The sequence below is a fragment of the Scomber japonicus genome, chromosome 24, assembly GCF_027409825.1.
Source record: "Scomber japonicus isolate fScoJap1 chromosome 24, fScoJap1.pri, whole genome shotgun sequence".
Taxonomy (NCBI): Eukaryota; Metazoa; Chordata; class Actinopteri; order Scombriformes; family Scombridae; genus Scomber; species Scomber japonicus.
The window spans coordinates 3,646,155-3,660,564 of NC_070601.1; the positions used below are offsets into that span (position 1 = coordinate 3,646,155).

General features: G+C 44.9%; 1 protein-coding gene across 1 annotated transcript in view; it reads right to left on the reverse strand.

Moving 5' to 3' along the window:
- LOC128353997 (plakophilin-4-like) overlaps positions 1 to 14,410 on the reverse strand; it is a 68,189-nt gene that overhangs the window by 6,285 nt on the left and 47,494 nt on the right. Inside the window, exons 13-18 of the mRNA XM_053314249.1 lie at positions 13,007 to 13,220; positions 9,138 to 9,324; positions 5,433 to 5,550; positions 3,732 to 3,926; positions 483 to 656; positions 1 to 77 (exon numbers count right to left, since the gene is read on the reverse strand). The exon at positions 1 to 77 is cut by the window's left edge and continues 74 nt beyond it. Of these exons, the coding sequence (XP_053170224.1) occupies positions 1 to 77; positions 483 to 656; positions 3,732 to 3,926; positions 5,433 to 5,550; positions 9,138 to 9,324; positions 13,007 to 13,220 (965 nt within the window). The remainder of the gene's footprint in view (positions 78 to 482; positions 657 to 3,731; positions 3,927 to 5,432; positions 5,551 to 9,137; positions 9,325 to 13,006; positions 13,221 to 14,410) is intronic.

Consider the following 14,410-nt stretch of genomic DNA (forward strand, 5'->3'; position numbering starts at 1 on the left):
TTGTCCATCCTCAGCAGCTCCACCAGGATGGGCAGACCTTTCTCCTTACGCACCGCTGCTCGGATATAGGCTGAGAACTAGACACACACACACAAGTTTAATGCTGAAAGAGTTAACTTGAGTCTCCTCTCTGGTGAAAAAGAAATCAATCCACAAAGATGCCTTCAGGTTAAAACGTAGCTTCAAAGTGTCCTGTTTCTAAGAAAAACTGCCTTTTTGAAAATCTTGTTTATCCAGCAGAAATTCTTAAAAATCTGAGTCATGATGTTTTTACTTGATAATAAAGATGAAAAGGAGACTTTGCTGCAGAGGAACAACAAAGCCACTCAAATTTGGGAGTTTATGTGAGCTTTGATTCCAACTGAAGCATAAAAATCTTCACTTCTCTTCACTTATAGGATTAAGAAACTCTTCAAATCTAAAACTACTTCAATACTTTAATTTGACCTTTTTATAGTTTTAGGAGGAGGTGAGTTCATTACCTTCCAGTTTCCAGCAGAGAGGTTCTGCAGTGACCCAGCAGCGCCCTCCAGCGTGGCCGGATTCGAGCTCTCAGCCAGCAGGTTGAGGTACGGCTTCACCACCATCGGGTGCCACAGCAACTCCGCTCCTCTCATCGTCTGGGAGAAACCTGGGATCGGACCGACGCCGTCCCACTGCAGGAAACACACAAAAACAACATGAAGAATATATTAATGGTGTTTTAAACTTTAAAGATCTTCCTAACAGGGTTGGGAAGGTTACTCTGACTCTGGAAATGTAACAGGTTACAGATTACTACTGACATGATTTATAAGAGAGATCATTTCTTATAAAGCAACATTTATCTCTCATTTGAAGGAAGGAAGGAAGGAAGAAGAGAAGACAGGAAGGAAGAAATGAGAGAAGACAGGAAGGAAGGAAAAGAAGACACAAAGGAAGGAAGGAAAAAAGACAGGAAGGAAGTAAGGAAGAAAAGAAGGAAGGAAGTGAGGGAGGAAGAAAGGTTCATTTATACATATTAAGGAAGGAAGGAAGGAAAAGAAGACGGGAAGGAATGAAGGAAGGAAAAGAAGACGGGAAGGAAGGAAAAGAAGACAGAAGGAAAGGAAGGAAGGAAGTTCATGTAGATTTTGGAATATAAAATAAAGATATTTGATGAATAAAGTGGGTTTTAATTGGTACTGTGACTCCATTTAAAGCCCACATCATGATTTATTTACCAAATATATAGAAAAATATTGATTTAAAGAATTAAAAACAACAATAAATGTATTCAGTAACATGTTAAATATTAAAAAATGAGGAAAAACCCCTCCTGAGCAAAATCTTACAGGTCAGACTTCAGATGTAACCTCCTTTGTTATCATCGACACTGCTTTCTAACCACATCAAGAGAGTTAAAGAACATCTGCTTTCGTCTTTCCAAACTCATGAAACTGAGTCATGAGACTTTTTGGTTACAAGCCCTACTTCTCTAGTCATCCCTCCTTTTAAATCTATAAAAAGTCCAGCAAACAACCTTTTTATTCTTGTTTTTATTACCAATTTAAAGCCGAGATCAATGCAAGAGCTTCAAGGTGCAGTTCCTGTAATGGCCACTAGGTGGTGGCTAGAAATAAGCTGTATAGAAATTAATCAGAAAACCCCAAAGATCTATTTTTCTTAACCGCAGGACATTCAGCTCTTTCTTAATTTCACTTCCTCTAATATGTGTGTTTGTAGTTTGCTTATTAAGATATGATGAATTACAGAAAGATGTATTTATAGGTATTTTTTCTTCATTGATAAATACAGTCACTCTTAGTCGAGGTGGTTGCAACTCCACTTAGGCTTGAACTAAAATCACTAACATTTGGATGATACAACATAAAAAGAGTATTAAAACCAAACTCCAGACTTCAAAATGTGACATTAACCCTCCTCGAGTCAAGGAAGGAAGGGAGGAAGGATGGAAGGACGGGAGGAAGAAGGAAGGAAGGAAGGTAGAAGGAAGGAATTACGGAGGGAGGGAGGAGGAAGGAAAAGAGGGAGGAAGGAAGGAAGGGAGGGAGGAGCGAAGGAGGGAGAAAGGAAGGGAGGGAGGAAAGAAGGAGGGAAGGAAGGAAGGAAAGACAGAAGGAGGGAAGGAGGAAGGACAGATGAAAGGAAGGAAGGAAAGAAGGCACAGTCAAAACAGACGGGTTCAATTTGATTTGATTTCTTCAATTAAGACTCAAGAAAATAAGCATATTTTTATATCAACATCTTTTTGGACGATTAAATGATAATAAACTACTAAACATTCATTCTTGTGCTGCAGCGTCTCCAGACCTGACAAAGCAAATCTCAATTATCATCATAAACACAAATATCTCCACTAAATAGATTTCACAGATGATGCGTCAGGGGAAATTAAGATCTCAGGTTTTCGCTTCTCTCTTTAGGGGATTTCTTACTAAAGGAAATTAATTACCTCCCGCCTCCTTCCATTTAAAAAATAAATAAAAAAGATGACATTAATAAATCTGTAATGAGATGCTAAAATGTGACATGGCATTAACCCTCCTGTTGTCCTCGAGTCAAGGAAGGAAGGAAAGATGGAAGGAAGAAGGGAGCAAAGCAGGAAGGAAGGATGGAAGGAAGGAAGGGAGGAGGAAAGAAGGAAAGGAGGCAGGAAGGATGGAAGGGAGGAAGAAAGGAGGGAGGTAGGAAGGAAGGAGGGAAGGAGGAAAAAAGGAACGAGGGAGGGAAGGAGAAAGGAAAAGAGGAAGGAAGGAAAGAAGGACAGACGAAAGAAGGAAGGGAGGAAGGAAGGATGGGAGGATAGGAAAGAAGGAAGGAAGAAGGAAAGAAGGACAGACGAAAGAAGGAAGGGAGGAAGGAAGGATGGGAGGATAGGAAAGAAGGAAGGAAAGGAGGGAGGAAAAAAGGAACGAGGGAGGGAAGGAGAAAGGAAAAGAGGAAGGAAGGGAGGAAGGACAGACAGAAGGAAGGAAGGAAGGGAGGAAAGAAGGAACAGTCAAAACAGACGGGGTCAATTTGACCCGGGAGGACGACAGGAAGGTTAAATTAGATCATTTTGGAGCCGGGATGAGATGAGATGATGTAACGAGGGAAACACGTTAACTCAGATCACAAATAGGACAAAACATTTTTCTCTCGCTGCCGAATTAATGAGTTTAAATCATCGAGCTGCTCGCTGAGAAAACTCAATTATCTTTAGAAGGAGGGAAGGTGTTTGGATTCATTAATGTTCACTATAAACATTTCTTCTGTTCCTTCTTTTCCTTCCTTCCTGTCTTCTTTTCCTTCCATACTTCCTTCCTTCTTGTCTTATTTTCCTTCCTTCCTTCTTCCTTCCTGTCTCCTTTACCTTCATTACTTCTTCCTTCGTGTCTTCTTAGGTTTCATCCTTCCTTCACTTCTTTTCCTTCCATCATTCCTTTTCTTCTTTCCTTCCTTCTTGTCTTCTTTTCTTTACATTCTTCCTACCTTTCCTTCCTTCCTTTCTTCCTCCCTTCCTTGCTGCCTTCTTTTCCTTCCATCATTCCTTCCTTCCTTTTTTCCTTCTTGCCTTCCATCATTCCTTTCTTCCTGTCTTCTTTCCTTCCATCATTCCTTTCTCCCTCCGTTCCTGTCTTCTTTTCCACCCCAAAATATTCTTAAATTTTGTAATATTCTTCACACTTCTTCCTTCCTCCCCCTCTCTCTCTCCCTCCCTCCGTCCCTTCCTCCCTCCCTTCCTTCCTCACTCCCTCCCTCGTTCCTACCTTGTCGTCGGGCCAGCCGCCCCTCTTCCTGCCGCGCCTCCTCTTGCCCCAGCAGAGGTAGTCCAGCTCCTTGGCCGGGGAGGAGAAGCCCAGCAGGGTGTCCAGCTCCTGGTTGCCTAGGAGACGAGAGGAGGGCATCTCCACCTCGAGCCGGTACGAGAGGTTCCTCAGGGTGCAGACGCTGTTCTCCACGATCTGAGGAAGGAGACATGTGAGTGTTAATATCTAAGGAAGGAAGGTGGAAGGAAGAAGGAAGAAAGGAAGGAAGGAAGGAAGGAAAGGTGGAAGGAAGAAGGAAGAAAGGAAGGAAGGAAAGGTGGATGGAAAGAAAGAAGGAAGAAGGGGAGGAAGGACAGAAGGAAGAAAGGAGGAAAGAAAGACTGGAAGGAAGGAGGGACGAAAAGAAGGAAGGAAGAAAGGAAAAGAAGACTGGAAGGAAAGGTAGATGGATGGAAGGAAGGGGGGAGGGAGGGAGGAAAGAAAGAAAGAAAGAACAAGGAAGAAAAGAAGGAAGGGCAGAAGAAAGAAAGGGAGGAAGGAAAGATGGAAGGAAGGAGGGATGAAAAGAAGGAAGGGAGGGAGGAAAGAAAGATGGAAGGAAGGAAGGAAAAGAAGACAGGAAGGAAAGATGGAAGTAAGGTAGTAAGGAAACTGGGCCGGATTAGACTCCTCGGCCGGCCTGTTCTGGCCCACGGGCCTCATGTTTAACCTCCTGCTTTAGACTTAAGGCCATGAAGTCAGTAGATCCTCATAAATAATCTCACTGAGCATCAATAACGATTTAAATAGTCGCATCAATTTCAAGTCACTTTTTATTTAGATCAATATCAGAAATTGGCACAAATCGTCCTCGAGGGGTTTTTACAATCTGTGCAGCAAACGTCAGCATCTAAACTTAGACTGTTGACTCACATGAGCTAAAACTTTTAATGGGGTTACTTTAAAACCAGCAACTTTAGGTAACTGGTAACTATGGTTTCTATTATTCTAGGTCACGGGTTTTTATATCAGTTTGACAGAAGGAAAGGTTAATTTATACATTTTAATGAAGGAAGGAAAAAAGACAGGAAGGAAGGAAAAGAAGCCAGAAGGGAAGGAAGGAAAAAAGAAAGGAAGGAAGGAAAAGAAGCCAGAAGGGAAGGAAGGAAAAAAGAAAGGAAGGTAGGAAGGTTGGAGGGAAGGAACAAAGGAAGGAAAAGACAGGAAGGAAGGAAGTGAGGGAGGAATGAAGTGAGGGAGGAAGGAAGGAAGGAAGGAAGTAAAAAAGAAAGGAAGGTAGGAAGGTTGGAGGGAAGGAACGAAGGAAGGAAAAGACAGGAAGGAAGGAAAATACAGGAAGGAAGGAAGGAAGGAAGTGAGGAAGGAAGGAAGGAAAAAAAGACGGAAGGAAGGAAGGAAGGAAGGAAAAGAAGACGGAAGGAAGGAAGGAAGGAAGGAAGGAAGGAAGGAAAAGAAGACGGAAGGAAGGAAGGAAGGAAAAGAAGACCAGAAGGAAGGAAGGAAGGAAGGAAGAAAAGAAAGAAGGAAGGAAGGAGGGAAAATTTAATTTATACATTTTAAGGTTTAATACTTAGTGTATAAATGTGACTCGGTTTGTTTTTAAGTGACAAAAACAAGTGTGTGTGTGTGTGTGTGTGTGTGTGTATGTGTGTGTGTATATGTGTGTGTGTGTGTGTGTACTTGTGTGTGTATTTGTTGCACCTTGCTGTCGTAGTCGGAGGTGTTGACGCAGGCTTTCAGGACGTGAAGCAGCGAGTCCACCAGACCCTCACAGCATCGCAACTGGCTCCTCGCCTCCTCCCCTGCTGAGCTCAGGTTCCTCACACACACACACACACACAGAGAGACACACACACACACACACACACACACACACAGAGACACACACACACACACACACACACACACACACACACACACACAGAGAGAGAGAGAGCCGCGTATTAATTCAGACTGCAGTGAGTGGATTCCCCCACAAGGTGGCTTCAAACCTGCCCGGATACAGTAAAAGGAAGGAGCCGATCCTCCAATAGGAACCTTCAGCCAGCTGCTAATGGGAGTGCTGACATGAGAAGACTGCACAATGGCAAGCACGCCGAGTTCCCACAATGCATTGCTATACCATCAATCTATAGCTCGCAGCCAAGTCTTAAGAGTATATAAGGGAATCACTAGAGGCTTCTCTGTGTGTGCAGTGGTGTGGTTTCCCTGCAGCTCAGAGCCACTGAAAGCAAAATGAGGAGAACAGAAGGTGGAAGAATAGTGCACCAAGACTTACTTTTAATTGGGAAAGAAGGAGAGATGAAGGGAAGGAAGGCAAGGAAGGCAAGGAAGGAAGGAAGGAAGGAAGGACGGAAGGAAGGCAGGAAGGCAGGAAGGAAGGAAGGAAGGAAGGAAGGAAAGGATGGATAAAAGTATTTTACATGCTGACTGTACAAAAAACTGGATTAGTGTTCAAACATGAAAAGAAGACAGGAAGGAACGATGGAAGGAAGGAAGGAAAATAAGACGGGAGGGAAGGAAGGAAACGAAGACGAGAAGGAAGGAGGGAAGGAAGGAAGGAAAGAAGAGAAGACAGGAAGGAAGGAGGGAAGGAAGGAAGGAAAACCGAGTCACTAAAGGCAAAAAGAAAAGAGGAGCAGGTAGAAAAAAAAGGACGTTGCCTTAATTCTAATGGGCTCTTGACTCGAGAGATTAACGCTGGTCTAAAACAGACCAGTCTGCATAAAAGAAGAGTGAACTGGGAAATGAGCACACAGCAGGTTCCCAGTTTGTTTAATGTATGAGGACGAGCCGCTACAGATAATCAGAGTCCCACCAACATCAGCACATTCTCCTTCCTTTAAACTCCACAATGCAGAGATTTCATTCTGCTTTCAGAGAGGAGAGAAATGACCTCATCCCTCTGAGCCCAAAGGTTGAGTTTCAGCCTTTTGCAGACATGGACAAACACTCTAAGTTAGTGTCTAAATATAAACATAAATACATCTAAATACATTTAGGGTTAAGATTTGATAAAACTATTTGCAATCAGTACCTTTAAGATTTTAGTATTTAACATGTTACTGAAGGAAGGAAGGAAGGAAGGAAGGAAGGAAGGAAGGAAGGAAGGAAGGAAGGAAAGAGCAAGGAGAGAAGGGAGGAAGGAAAGAAGTAAAGAAGGAAAAGAAGGGAGGGAGGAAGGAAGGAAGGAAAGAAGTAAGTAACGAAAGAAGGGAGGAAGGAAATAAATAAAGAAGGAAAAGAAGGGAGGGAGGAAGGAAGGAAAGAAGGAAGGAAGGAGGGAGGGAAGGAAGGAAGGAAGTAACGAAAGATGGAAGGAAGGAAAAAAGGAAGGAGGGAAGGAAGGAAGGAAGTAATGAAAGATGGAAGGAAGGAAGGAAGGAAAGAGCAAGGAGAGAAGGGAGGAAGGAAAGAAGGAAAAGAAGGGAGGGAGGAAGGAAGGAAAGAAGGAAGGAAGGAGGGAAGGAAGGAAGGAAGGAAGGAAGGAAGGAAGGAGGGAAGGAAGAAGGGAGGAAGGAAGGAAGAAGGGAGGAAGGAAGGAAAAGAAGGAAGGAAGGAAGGAAGGAAGGAAGGAAGGTAAAGAAGCCAAGAATGAAGGAAGGACAATAAGACAGGAAGTAAAGATGGAAGGAAAAGAAGACAGAAAGGAAATAAGGAAAAGAAGAGGAAACTTAAGGAAGTAAGGAAAGACGAAGGAAGGAAGGAAGGAAGGAAGGAAGGAAGGAAAATAAGACAGGATGGAAGGAAGGAAGGAAGGAAGGAAGGAAGGAAGGAAGGAAGCTGAATTTAACAATAGTAGATTGATGTTTTCTTTCTTCTTTTTGGGTTTCCATGGTAACAAAAGGACAAACTGTTGACCTGTAAATCATCGTATGTGTGACCAAAGCATACTTTAAGACCTCATGCCTGCATAAACTCTCCATTACAGCCTCTTACTGATGGATTATACTACTGTGGGTTTTGTTTTTACAGAATCATTAAGATGAAAAGCAGACACACACACATAAAAAAAGGAAAGAAAAAAAAAAGAAAAACAGCACAGACGGCCGATAAATCCAAAAGTCGTCCTTGCATTTCCAAAAAAAAACCAGAATCAATGTAATGAGCTAACGACGCGCCGGGTAAGTCAACAGTCTGAAGAAGAACGAGGAGATTTGTTTAATGTTTTTTCATTAAGAAACGAGAACAGATTTAATTTGGAGGTTTTTTAGAGGAAAGTTAAAATGATTCACTTTGTAAATGTGAAGCAGAAATGTTGATTAATAAATATAAATATGCTCATTAAAGCTTGTGATTAACTTAAGGAAGGAAGGAAGGAAGGAAGGAAGGAAGGAAGGATAGATGTGAGGAAGGAAGGAAGGAAAGAGGACAAAGAAGGGAAGGAAAGATGAAGGGAAGGAGGGAAGGAAGGAAGGAAGGAAGAAAGGGAGGATAGAAGGGAAATAAGACAGGAAAGAGGAGAGGAAGGAAAGATGGAAAGAAAGAGGGAAGGAAGGAGAGAAGGGACGAAGGAAGGGAGAGAGGGAGAAAGGAAGGGAAGGAAGAAGGGAAGGAAGGAAGGAAAGGAGGAAGGAAAGAAGGACAAGAAGACAGGAAAGAGAGGAGGAAGGAAAGATGGAAAGAAAGAGGGAAGGAAGGAAAGAAGGGAGGAAGGAAGGAAGGAAAATTAGACAGGAAGGAAGGAGGGAAGGAAGGAAGGAAGGAAAGAAAGGAGGAAGAAGGAAACAGGGAAGGAAGGAAAGATGAAGGGAAGGAAGGAAGGAAGGAAGGAGAAAAGGAAGTAAGGAGGTAGGACGAAAGGAAGGAAAGAGGATAAAGGAGAGAAGGAAAGAGGAGTGGAAGGAAAGAAGGAAAGATGAAGGGACGGGTGGAAGGAAGGAAGGAAGGAAGGAAAGAGGGAAGGAAAGAGGAAAGGAAGGAAAGAAGGAAGGAGGGAAGGAAGGAAGGAGGTACGAAGGAAGATAAAACAGGAAAGAAAGAAAGAAAGCAGGCAGGCAGGCAGTAAGGAAGGAAGGACGAAAGGGAGGGGAGGGGAGGAAGGAAGTAAGTAAGGAAGGAAAAGAAGACAGGAAGGAAGGATGGAAGGAAGGAGGGAAGGAGGTAGGAAGGAAAGAAGAAAAGACAGGAAGGAAGGAAAGAGGATAAAGAAGAGAAGGAAGGAAGGAAGGAAGGAAGGAAGGAAGGAAGAAAGGAAAGAAGGAAAAGAAGACAGGAAGCAAGCAAGCAAGCAAAGAGGAAAGGAGGTAGGAAGAAAGGAAGAGAAGACAGGAAGGAAAGAAGGAGGTAGGACGTAATGAAAAGACAGGAAGCAAACTGGGTCAGATTGGACCCGTTGGCGGTCCGGTTCTGGCCCACGGGCCTCATGTTTCACCCCCCTGCTCAGTGGAGCGTGTGATTGGTTACCTCAGGCAGCCGGTGGTGTTGCGTAGCAGCAGCGAGGACTGGAACTTGACCTTGTGGTCGTCGTTGCGGTGCGAGACGCTGCTCCAGCCGGAGTGAGGGATGACCACGGTGTTGGTGAGCGTGCTCAGAGCGTCACGGATGATCGTCATCTTCACCGCGTCACATGACGACAGGTTCCACAGGACGCCTGCCGGGGTTAAAGGTCACGGCAGGTTAATGCAGGGTCACAGAGATTATGTTGATTTTAGCAGTCCTTCCTTCCTTCCTTCTGTCCTTGCTCCCTTCCTTCCTTCTTTCCTTCCATTCTTCCTTCCGTCTGTCCTCCTACCTTTCTTCCTCCCTGTCTTCCTTCCTTCCATCTGTCCTTCTTCCCTTCCTTCAGTCTGTCCTTCCTACCGTTCTTTCTCCCTGTCTTCTTTTCCATCCTTCTTTCCTCCCTCCCTCCGTCCTTCCTTCTTGTCTTCTCTTTTCTTCCTTCCATCTATCCTTCCTTCTCTTCCTTCCTGTCTTCCTTCCATCTATCCTTCCTCCCTTCCTTCCTTCTCTTCCTTCCATCTATCCTTCCTCTCTTCCTTCCATCTATCCTTCCTCCCTTTCTTCCTTCCTTCCATCTGTCCTTCCTCTCTTCCATCCATCTATCCTTCCTCCCTTCCTTTCATCTATCCTTCCTCCCTCCCTCCTTGTCTTCTCTTCCTTCCATCTATCCTTCCTTCCTTCTTTCCTTCCATCTATCCTTCCTTCCTTCTTTCCTTCCATCTATCCTTCCTTTCTTCCTTCCTCCCTCCCTTCCTTCTCTTCCTTCCATCTATCCTTCCATCAAACTTCTCTCCTGACACTAAACACTGAGCGTCTCGGCTGTAGAGCTTTCCCCCGTTTTCCAAATCACATTATCTGAGCATCTGTGCCGAGATCTGTTCTGTCAACACTGCTCGCTGACAGAACTCTTCCTTCCATCTTTCCTTCCTCCCTTCCGTCTTCCCTTCCGTCCTTCCTTCCATCTGTCCTTCCTACCTTTCTTCCTTCCTTCCATCTGTCCTTCCTTCCTTGCTTCTATCCTTCTTCCCTTCCATCCGTCTGTCCTTCCTACCTACCTTCCTTCCTCCCTGTCTTCTTTTCCTTCCTTCCTGTCTTCTCTTCCTTCCATCTGTCCTTCCTTCCTTGCTTCTATCCTTCTTCCCTTCCTTCCGTCTGTCCTTCCTACCTACCTTCCTTCCTCCGTTTTCTTTTCCTTCCTTCCTGTCTTCTCTTCCTTCCATCTGTCCTTCCTTCCTTGCTTCTATCCTTCTTCCCTTCCTTCCGTCTGTCCTTCCTACCTACCTTCCTTCCTCCCTGTCTTCTTTTCCTTCCTTCCTGTCTTCTCTTCCTTCCATCTGTCCTTCCTTCCTTGCTTCTATCCTACCTACCTTCCTTCCTCCCTGTCTTCTTTTCTTTCCTTCCTTCCTTCCCTCCTTCCCCTCTTGTCTTCTCTACCTTCCATCTATCCTTCCTCCCTTCCCTCCCATCTGTCTTTCCTTCCATATATCCTTCCTACCTTCCTGTCTTATCTTCCTTCCATCTATCCTTCCTTCCTTCCTTCCTTCTCTTCCCTTACTTCCATCAAACTTCTCTCCTGATACTAAACACTCTGAGCTTCTCGGCCGCAGAGCTTTCCCGTTTTCCAAATCACATTATTTGAGCATCTGTGCCGAGATCTGTTCTGTCAATACTGCTCGCTGACAGAACTCTTCCTTCCATCCTTCCTCCCTTCCTTCCTTCTCTTCCTTCCATCTTTCATTCCTTCCTTCCTCCCTGTCTTCTTTTCCTTCCTTTATAAATTACTTTCTTCCTTCCTTCCTCCCTGTCTTCTTTTCCTTCCTTCCTTCCTGCCATCTGTCTTCCCTCCCTTCCTTCAATCCTTCTTCCCTTCCTTACATCCTTCTTACCTTCCTTCCTTCCGTCTGTCCTTCCTCCCTATCTTCTTTTCTTTCCTTCCTTCCTTCCTCTCGTCTTCTTTTCCTTCCATCTATCCTTCTTCCTTCCTTCTTCTCTTCTCTTCCTTCCATCTATCCATCTATTTTTCCTCCTTCCCTCCTTCCATCTGTCCTTCTTCCCTTCAATCTGTCCTTCTTCCTCCCTTCCTTCTTGTCTTCTCTTCTCTTCCTTCCATCAAACTTCTTTTCTGATACTAAACACTCTGAGCGTCTCGGCTGTAGAGCTTCCCCCTGTTTTCCAAACCACATTATCTGAGCATCTGTGCCGAGATCTGTTCTGTCAACACTGCTCGCTGAGTGTTTAAGCCGCTGCCGCTCTCACCTCCCACAGAACAGCCGACGCACAGATTAAAAACGCTGCCAAGCCAGTCAGACGGCCGACGCGGACCGACGCTCAGACAGCCGGACGCTCGGGCGACCAGTGAACCGAGCAAGCAGGCAAGCACCCACGCGAAAAAGAAAAAAAAAAACACCACAGAGGGATTTTAATTTGTCATGATTTGGTATTTTGGGTGCTGATTTTTATCAATTTGGGTGCTTTTCACCTGAATTTAACAGTCTAACTCGTCCCTTTGCAGGAAGGAAGGAAGGAAGGAAGGAAGGAAGGAAGGAATGAAGGCAGGAAGGAAGGAAGGAAGGAATGAAGGCAGGCAGGCAGGCAGGAAGGAAAAGAAGAAAAGAAGGAAAGATGGAAGGAAAGAAGGATGGTAGGAAGGAAAGAAGGAAGGAAGGACAGATTCCTCCCTGCCCCCTTCCTTCCTTCCTCCCTCCTTCTCTCCTCCCCCCTACTTTCCCTTCATACCTCTGTCCTTATTTCCTTCCTTCCTCTTTTCCTTTCTCCCTCCCTCCTTCTTTCCTTCCTTCCTTCCTCCCTTCATTCCATCCTTCCTCCCTCCTTTCCTTCCTTCTTCCTCCCTCCCTCTTTCCTTCCTTTCCTTGCTTCTTCCTCCCTTCCATCCTTCCTCCCTCCTTCCTTTCCTCCTTCCTTCCTTCTTTGACACAAAGACAACAGGAGGGTTTTGGCATTTTGGGTGCTGCTTTTTTGACCTTTTTTGGGGGTTTTTTAGCAGGATATCACAAAAACTGTCTTTGCTGTGAATTCAGGGCATTTCCTCATGAACTATTGCACTTACTTGAAAGAAAAATGTGCCCCACTCGTCCCATTAATGGGCTAAAACTATAAACTTATTTTTATGCAAATGTCCAGAATAAAATATTCCTGATGATACTAAATTTATAATTTGAGAGACCAGTGCAGCCTTGGAGGAGATAATCGCTCTTAGAATATCTCCTTTACTTTAAAGAGCAATTTGAAGGTTGAATGTCTTACTAGATTTGGGTCAAAGATGTAGTTTAGTTTAAATTTAAAGGGTTAAAATCTGAAAATAAACGTATGAATAACTTGCACATATTTTTTTTTTTTGTGGATCCAGCATCAAATTGATCCCGTCTGTTTTGACTGTTCCTTCCTTCCTTCTGTCCTCCCTCCCTCTTTTCCTTTCTCCCTCTTACATTCCTTCCTTCCTTCTATACTTTCATCCCTTCCTTTCCTCCCTCCCTCCTTTCCTTCCTTCCTCTGTCCGTCCTTCCTTCTTTCCTCCCTCCCTCCTTTCGTTCCTTCTTCCTCCCTCCTTTCCTTTCTTCCCTTCCTTCTTACCTCTGTCCTTCTTTCCTCCCTCCCTCCTTCCTTCCTGTCCGTCCTTCCTTCCTTTCCTTCCTTCCCTTCCTTCTTACCTCTGTCAGTCCTTCCTTCTTTCCTCATCCTTCCTTCTTTCCTCCGTTCTTCCTTCCTTCCTTCTTTCCTCCCTCCCTCCCTCCCTCCCTCCTTTCGTTCCTTCTTCCTCCCTCCCTCCCTTCCTTCCTTGACTCGAAGACAACAGGAGGGTGAACTTGACCTACCGGTGACGAGCTCTCTCACTTCGTTGTCGGTGGTCTTCCTGAGGAGGCGCAGCAGAGCGGGAACGCCTCCGCAGTTCCTCAGCGCCACCTTGTTGTTGTCGGTGGCTTTGCCGTAAACCAGGTTCCTCAGGGCTCCGCAGGCGCTCTTCTGCACCTCGGCCACCTTGTTATCCAGCAGGTCCACCAGGTGCTGGATGCCACCCAAGTGACACACCTGAAGAAAAAAAAAAGAAGAGAGAGACGGATCACAGAGATGGATGAACTTCACGCCAAGGTAACACAGCGGTTACACCGAACACAGTGCAATGATTTAAGCTTCCTGTCGCCTGCTATCATCATGAATATGCAAATTATTACTGAAGCAATTACTGTGAGAGAGTCTTTTAATGCTGTCCTCAAGGAAAGGAATGAAAGGAGGGAGGAAAAAGGGAGGATGGAAAGGAGGGAGGGAGGAATGATGGAATGAAGGAAGGGAGGAAGGCAAGGAAGGAAAGGAGATAGGAAGGGAGAAAGAAGGAAGAAAAGGAGGGAGGAAGGAAGGGTGGAAGGAAGGAAGGAAGGTTGGAGGGAAGAAAGAAGGAAGGAAGGAAGGTTGGAGGGAAGGGAGGAAGTAGGAAGGAAAGGAGGGACGAAGGAAGGGAGGAAAGGAAAGAAGGGAGGAAGAAAGGACGGAGGAAAGAAGGAAGGACGGAAGGTAGGAGGGAAGGAGGGAGAAAGGAAAAGAGGAAGGAAGGAGGGAAGGGAAGAAAGAAGGATGGAGGGAGGAAGGACGGACGGAAGGACGGACAGAAGGAAGGGAGGAAAGAAGGAACAGTCAAAACAGATGACACAAAGGTTAAAAAGGAGACTTTAAAATCAATTTGTCTCCAAAGACAAAAAAAGTTGCTTCACCATCAGGTTGAAGTGAAGCGGACGAGTTTCTGTGTCCGACGTCAAATAATATTTAATAACATGAGAAAAATATAAGAATCCTTTTTTGGGATTTACGCCTCTCGAATCCAAAAGGGATAACTGTCACCATGGCGATTATACTTCAGGTAGCAGCCGTCAAGAGAACAAATTGGATTTTGACACTAAAACTGCTAAATTCATAACGTAACTTTAACCTTCGTGTCGTCCTCCTGTCTGTTTTGACTGTTCCTCCCTCCCTCCCTTCCTTCCTCCGTCCTTCTCTCTTTCTTTCCTTCCTCCCTCCCTCCCTCCCTCCTTCCTTCCTCCTTTCCTTATTTACTCCCTCCCTCCCTCCTTTCCTTGCTTATTCCTCCCTCCCTCCCTTCTTCCTCCCTCCTTTCCATCCTTCCTTCCTCCGTCCTTTCTTTCTTCCTTCCTCCTTCCTTCCTTCATTCCCCTTTCTTTCTTCTTTCCTCCCTCCCTCCTTACCTTCCCTCCTTTCCTTATTTACTC